The sequence below is a fragment of the Salvelinus namaycush genome, chromosome 9 (assembly GCF_016432855.1).
Source record: "Salvelinus namaycush isolate Seneca chromosome 9, SaNama_1.0, whole genome shotgun sequence".
NCBI classification, from domain to species: domain Eukaryota; kingdom Metazoa; phylum Chordata; class Actinopteri; order Salmoniformes; family Salmonidae; genus Salvelinus; species Salvelinus namaycush.
In genome coordinates this window covers 22426630-22434470 of record NC_052315.1, presented here as the reverse complement: position 1 = coordinate 22434470, position 7841 = coordinate 22426630, and the positions used below count along the sequence as shown (strand labels likewise).

At 40.4% G+C, this 7841-nt stretch overlaps 1 protein-coding gene across 1 annotated transcript; it reads left to right on the top strand.

Moving 5' to 3' along the window:
• Positions 1–1564: 1564 nt before the first annotated feature.
• Positions 1565–7841, top strand: ccdc113 (coiled-coil domain containing 113). Its single transcript, XM_039001096.1, has 8 exons — positions 1565–1635; positions 1773–1895; positions 3531–3537; positions 5422–5577; positions 5773–6009; positions 6269–6376; positions 6487–6642; positions 6914–7841. Exons 1-8 carry the CDS (start codon positions 1565–1567, stop codon positions 6989–6991), a joined length of 936 nt encoding a protein of 311 aa, XP_038857024.1. The 3' UTR covers positions 6992–7841.

Below are 7841 nucleotides of genomic sequence, written 5' to 3'. Positions count from 1 at the left end.
TACGCTTGTGGAATGGCCATATCAAAGACAGTACAGTATGAAGATAAGCTAAAAATGATTCTCCAATTCAAATCCCCGATAACACTTGTAGACGATGTCATGGCGACTTTGGCTAGCAAAGCTCAGGCGTAGAGACACGTTATACGGTCTAATGGTCGTCTCGCGCCAAGTGCACACAGTCGTATCAAAGACACTCTTTGATATAAAGACAAATATGAAACCGTTTCAGTTAGTCACTTTCACGAGGTTGGAGTAGTAACATGTTCATCTACTTTAGACATTGGCTCGAATCTAGGTTGTGTCTTTAGAATTCGATATAAAAAACAACAACTAAGGAAGACATTTTCACTTCTCTCATTGACTTTTCACTTCTCTCATTGATTCTCATCCCAGACCCTGGCCTGTTTGTGCTGTTTCGCAAACGTTCCCGGAAGTCTCGCGATGTTGCACTTCTAGGTTTAGAAACTCTGTGGCCACATGGCTCCAGCTTCAGCTAAGGCTGCAGCGCCTTCTAGTGTGTAGGATATACAAATGCATTTGAAACAATTGTTCCATCACTAACCATGTTCACATCCAGTTTTTATGAGATTAAAATCATACCATTTTTTTTTTTTTTAAATCACCACAGCTGTGGTGGAAACAGATAGTTTCTGTAAAATTGTATAAATGGCAACAGATAATTTGTTCATTTGACATGGTGGGATCTATTTGTGTCGGTAAAATTAATTATCTGATGGAAACGCTTTTATGCGCAAATATTAATATAATAACCATCATATCAAAGTACATTTGGAGTCACGCGATTGGTGTGTGGTCCTCCCACTATGACCATGCATTTATTAGTCTACAGGTTGAATACAATTATGATTAACTTCACGGGGTGGTGAAAGTGCACGGTTATCTTGATGCTCCTTTCCTAAAAATATCGAGGCTTATTCTTGTGACGTGATGATTGTTGCTTGACTGCCGTTTGACAAACTCATATATTATCACTGTTATCCATAATAATCTTATCATGCAGACTAGCCTACCCGCACTGTATCTGCAAACTGTTGGCTTGAGCCATCTGCCGAAACCAGAGTAGGCAGTATACTATTTAAAGCAACAGTTTTTGTGACAAAACTATCCGTAGAGTTGAACATATGATGGAAAGACATTGAACTTTAGATTTTTCCTGGGTACATTAAAACTTTTGCGAAAACGTCATTTTATGTGCACTACCTCATCATGCACTGACTTTAATCTGCAACAAATCTGTTTGATGGAAACACCACTGGTGGGAAAATACGCCTATTTTCTTTATGCAGATTTGAGAATATTTGCATGAAAATCGATCGCGGATTGGATGGAAACCTAGTTACTATATATATTATATTTATATAATTGGTTTCCATCCAATTGGCACAGATTTTTATGCGAATTTTCTAAAATCCGCAACAATTTCCTTTTATAAATTATCAGATTTTACGTGTGCTAGTCACGTAATTTAGAACTCTATCCGTCCATGGCTGGTCTGCGCAGACGCAGCAACCGCCTCCCCACCAGTTTGTTTACCTTAGCAACCATGGCAGAGACCGTTCAAGATGTTTCTGAAGCAGATAAGCGACATCTCGTTGAACTCGTCAAAGAACTCAGGTATAAAAATATTTTTCAGTTTCAACACTTTTAACTCTTGTCTTAACTCACAGATTTGCTACATAGAGTAGCAATTTGTGGCCGCAAAAAAATAAAAGGCCTAGCACAGCCTTGTCCCTCACTGCCTCTTTTTCCAGACGCTCCAATGCGGTGCTACGGGCAGAAACTGATATGTATGAGTGGTATATAAGCCGCTTGGACCCCAGGGACTTGGTTCCTCAGCCGTTATCAGATTCCCTGGGAGCAGCTGCAGCATCACAGTTGGAGATTGGAGGGGTATGAGAAAGCATCTTGCACAACTTCCACAAACTTAATGTGTTGAATGAAATTGATTTCCCTACCCTATATGTTCTTTGACCTCTTGTGATTGACTCATGCACTATAGTCTCGTCGTCCACTATAACCTCGTAGGTATAAGCCTTCTACTGTGCAAGTTTGACAACACATATCCATCCTCGTGTTGGCCGGTTATTAGTTCCAAGTATGAGTCCTGTTAACTTTCTCAATTTCAGGATAGCAGAGCTGGGGATGTATAGCCCTAAGCCTTCTCTGTATTATTATATGGTTGGCTAAGGCTTGGGTGGGAAACACAAAGTGTGTGTGTTATTACCATCGAAAATAAGGGGTTTTACTGCATGTTTGAATGCTTGTATTTCTGTGGCTTTAGGGCCGTGGGAGAAAGATGAAAACACGGACAACGGCTCTGGAGCAGTTACAACGTCTGACATTGGAGCAAAAGTGTGACGTGGCACAGAGAGAGTTAGATGAAACCAAGGAGGACCTGGAGAAACTGAATGAGAGCTCAGAGAGAGTGCTCCACAACTATAAGGTAAACACAATATACAAACAGAGAGAGAACGGATAGAGAAAGACTATTCTGGATCTGTGTAACCTGCAGAGGAATCTGTGATTTGGTTTAGTTGTGGTCTATTTAAGATGCACTGAAACCCATTCAGATTTCTGGCATTATTACAGTACCAGTCAAAAGTTTAGACACACCTACTCATTCCAGGATTTGTCTTTATTTTTACTATTTTCTACATTGTAGAATAACAGTGAAGACATCAAACTATAAAATAACACATATGGAATCATGTAGTAACCCATTTTTTTTAAACAAATCAAAATATATTTAATATTTGAGATTCTTCAAAGTAGCCACCTTTTGCCTTGATGACAGCTTTGCACACTCTTGGCATTCTCTCAACCAGCTTTGTGAGGTAGTCACCTGGAATGCATTTCAATTAACAGGTGTGCCTTGTTAATTTGTGGAATTTCTTTCCTTCTTTATGCATTTGAGCCAATCAGTTGTGTAGTGACAAGGTAGGGGTATACAGAAGATAGCCTTATTTGGTAAAATACCTAGTCTATATTATGGCAAGAACAGCTCAAATAAGCAAAGAGAAACGACAGTCCATCATTACTTTAAGACATGAAGGTCAGTCAATCCGGAAAATTTCAAGAACTTTGAAAGTTTTGTTGTGGAAATTCTTACACAGGGACACTCAAAGTCAATCTTAAAAAAAAAAAAATGTATACTTTGTTTTTATTGTAGGAACACAAAGAAAGTACAAATAAAGTAAAATAAAAGAACAAAAAAGATCTGGCAGTTACAGTGCACTTCATACCTTCATCATCATATCATCATATTAGTTACATTGGCATCTTTGAATTAGACCTTTTCCAAGTACGAAACCCATTTTTCCCAGTATTCCTGACCTCTCTCCTCTTGTGTTCTTAAAGCAAAGGTCATACGCTCCATGTGGTGTATTTCTTTTACAATGTCGATCCATTGTGTCACTGTGGGAGGGTCTTTTTGTAGCCATTTCCTAGTGATAGCCTTTTTACTGGCTGCCAGTAGGACCTTCAAGAGGTACTTTTCTCTATTGTGTAAGTTATCAGGTATTTCACCCAAGTACAAAGAAATTAATGTTTGTTCTATGTCAAATCCCATTATTTTTCCAATGTTAAATCTTATTTCTCCCCAGTAAGTTTCGATTGCGGGGCAGGACCAAAAGATATGAGAGTGGTCCGCCCTCAATAGACCGCATTCTCTCCAACAAGGGTGTGGTGAGCCAGTCTGTTTTGATTTCAGTTTAGGTGTTATGAAGAAACATATAACATTCTTCCAACAGAATTCTCTCCATGATCTTGAGTTGGTGGAGCTTTGTTGAGTCTCTAATATGTTCAATCATGTTTCATCAGTTATTTCAATGTTAAGTTCCTCCTCCCATTTCTTTTTAATATCGTTTGTAGAATGTTTCTTTGAGGATTGAATTCCCAAGTAGAGATTTGAAATCGTTTTTTTGTTACTCCCCAAGTTGTATGCGTTAGTGAATATTTGGATTAATTCTGGAGGTGCTCGAGGGTCAGTCACTTTTATCTCCCTTAAGAAATAGTGTCGGACTTGTAGGTACTCAAAGTCAATCTTAAATGAATCATTGTTTATTATCAGAGCGCTGGAGAGGTTCCAACAAACCCGATGCGCCATAGTGAATGTCTGTTAGGAGCTCTGCTGCGGCAGTCCCAGCAGTTGTCTTATATACAGCTATGTACAGACAAGTTATATTTGCATGATTTATTTATTTGCATAATTAATTCATCATTACCGTTTTTCATGCATGTGACCAACCAATACTGGTTCATAACATGTGACAGACCAATACTTCACGAGGCTTCTTCTCTCTAAGCTGAGACCTTGAAACTGAGATATCTTTCGTTCTCAAAACAAGGTCTGGGCGTACTGGAAAATTGCAGATACTGATAAATGAGGATTCGTTCAATCACTCACTTGCATGAACACAGAAATTGGTTATAAGAAAAGCACATGTATAACATTTCCATCACAGTTTCTTCAAGTGCAGTCTCAAAAACCATCAAGACTCAGAGTTACCTCTGCTGCAGAAGTTCCTTTGAGTTACCAGCCTCAGAAATTGCAGCAAAGAGACTTGCTTGGGCCAAGAAACACGAGCAATGGACATTAGACCGGTGGAAATCTGTCCTTTGGTCTGATGAGTCCAAATTTGAGAATTTTGGTTTCAACCGGCGTGTCTTTGTGAAACGCAGAGTAGGTGAACGCATGATCTCTGCATGTGTGGTTCCCACCGTGAAGCATGGAGGAGGTGGTGTGATGGTGCTTTGCTGGTGACTGTCAGTGATTTATTTAGAATTCAAGGCACACTTAACCAGCATGGCTACCACAGCATTCTGCCGCGATACACCATCCCATCTGGTTTGCGCTTAGTGTGACTATAATTTATTTTTCAACAGAACAATGACCCAACACACCTCCAGGATGTGTAAGGGCTATTTGACTAAGAAGGAAAGTGATGGAGTGCTGCATAAGATGACCTGGCATCCACAATCACCCGACCTCAACCGAATTGAGATGGTTTGGGATGAGTTGGACCGCAGAGTGAAAAGCTGCCAACAAATGCTCAGCATATGTGGGAACTCCTTCAAGACTGTTGGAAAAGCACTCCCAGTGAAGCTGGTTGAGAGAATGCCAAGAGTGTGCAACGCTGTCGTCAAGGCAAAAGGTGGCTACTTTGAAGAATCTTCAACATAAATTATATTTTGGTTTGTTTAACACTTTTTTGGTTACTACATGATTCCATTTTGTTTTATATATAGTTTTGATGTCTTCACTATTATTCTACAATGTTGAAAATAGTAAAAATAAAGAAAAACCCTTGAATGAGTAGGTGTGTCCAAACCTTTGACTGGTACTGTATATTGTATCAAAAGCTTGATAACCAATCATTTCTGGGCCCTTCCCCATATTAGGCAACTCTGGAGGAAGCAGATATTCGACTTGTGGAGGTCAAGAAAGCAAGTTATGAGTTTGACCGTGATGTCGCTAAGGTGTTGAGGGAGAAGAGAGGTGTCATGATGGGAGCAGAGAAGGTCATTCGATATTTTGAGGACAGGATGAGAGCAAAGGTAAGCAAGCTGCATGTCAGGCAGGGTGGTCAGGTCAGAGTTCTTAAATCACATTTGGTTCCTCACTTGAATTACACATCTTGGAAGTAATGCAAGCTTCAATATCAGCATTCACTGTTACTGACTGCTGCCCTGTTTCTCTGACCTCATCACCTGTTCATCTCATCCTGCTGCTACCTTTACTTCATCCTACAGGACACACTGGTTGAGAAGTTGCGGTTGAAGAATGCAGCTCTCCATGTGCAGAAGAGGAAGTTGCAGTTACAGCTACGACAGAAAGAGGAAATGGGTGAAGCCCTGCACGAGGTGGATTTCCAGCAGCTGAAGATCGAGAACAGCCAGTATCTCGAACGCATTGATGAAAGAAACCAGGACCTTCTGCGCCTAAAACTCCTGGCAGGAAACACCCTACAGGTTCTCAACTCCTACAAGGTTTGATTCCTATTCAAACACTATTGTATGTACATCTCTTTTCTTGTGCAGGGGTGTGATCAGGTTCAGGAGAGCGGAATTATATATTCCTGGTTGGGGAATCTGAACTTGAGAGGTAGATCCCTTGAGATACACTGATAAAACTCAAGGCTTATTTTCATCACCCAGGTCCAACTAAGGTACTTGACCTTTGTTGTGTTAGTACGTATGTGGGGGTTTGGGACTTTGATAAGGAAATGTGTTGTTTTTCCCATTGTAGAAGAAGCTGCAGAGCATGACATGTGAGTCAAAGCTGCTTAGTAGTGACATCACCTCCCGTAAGGAGATGCTGGTGAAGATCGAGGAGGAGACACTGCAGGCAGAAGAGGTCAATTTAACATTCACCTGTTTAGTTGTAGCCAACTATTCAGCTATGTTTGCAACACTGCTGGTGGGTAGGCTAATAAATATCCCCCTCTCTGTGTCCTTCTTGGGCAGGAGCGAGCCAAGGCTGAGACTCTTAACAGGAAGCTGCGAGGCCAGCTGGCAGATTTCCGTGTTCCCCACGTGCTGCAATACATCACAGCTAAGGCCTCCCATAGCCAGCTCGAGCAGAGTGTCCGAGCCTGGGAGCGAAAAGTTGAGATTTCTGAGGTGAGAGTCAAAGTTGTAGGTTAGTTATAACTTTACTTACGAAGGGTACCTACAGAAGGTAAGTACATATTTCATAACACATTGATAATAATATTTTCATGTTGTATTTTCATGTTGGCTTCTGTTCTGCTTATGAATTTGTAAATGTTATGAAGTCCTTACCTACATAGGTACCCTTTTTAAGTAATGTTATCAAGTTGGGTAAGGGACATGCAGTTCTGAAATTATCATTATAGAACCAAAGTTCCTGATTTCCATGCCATCCATACAGATGGCTCTGAAGACACATACCAAGACCTGGAACAAGCTGAAGGAAGCTGCAGGAGTAGGACCAGTCACAGCCCGGTGAACCCGCACATGCTTCCTAATAAATCTATTCTCTGCAAATATTCAATCATCCAAAGCAGTCAAAAAACTGTCAAAAATCCATCAGTCTCTTTTGTAAACTAGCGGAGATATGCCCTTATAAAGTAACTCATGTGTTTTAGCTGTTTTTAACTTGCAGTATATGGAACATTTGTAGAATGGTTGAACAATCATGCCTTAAGTCACAATTGAACTTATCGCTTGTAATAGGGTGGTTAAGCTGATAAATCGTTCATTTTTTGATAAAAACACAAAATATGTACCCTGAAAAGATTTCAATATGGAGCCACCCCAGATTTGACCTCTGGGGGGTGTGGCAGCCATTCTTTTAAATGGCCCCCAACTAACAACATTTTACAATTCAGAAGGACTGCTTTGAGGTAAAGGCACCAACTTTGTCATAGACCCTAGAATTATGGTCCCTGAAAAGATCTAGATATGGAGCCACCACAGATTTGGCCCCTGGGGGCTGTGGCGGCCATCTTACAAAATGGTTGCCGATGGTAACACTATGGTAGCCTTAGATACCCTTAAACGATTTAGATATGGCGCCACTGCAGATTTGGCCCTGGCAGCTATCTTACTAAATGTCCCCAGACTGTATCACTATTTTGCAAACAAATAATCTACAAAATGTCATGGCCTATACTTATTTGACTTAAAAGTAATGGCCTATACTTCTTGGCCTGGATCTCCTGAAACACAAAAGGTTTAACAGTTACACACAGTATAATACAGGGATCAACTAGATTAAGCTGCAAACAATTTTTTATTGAGCGGATGGTCAAGGGGCTGGAACATAATTACAAATAATTTGCAAATTGACCGCAAGA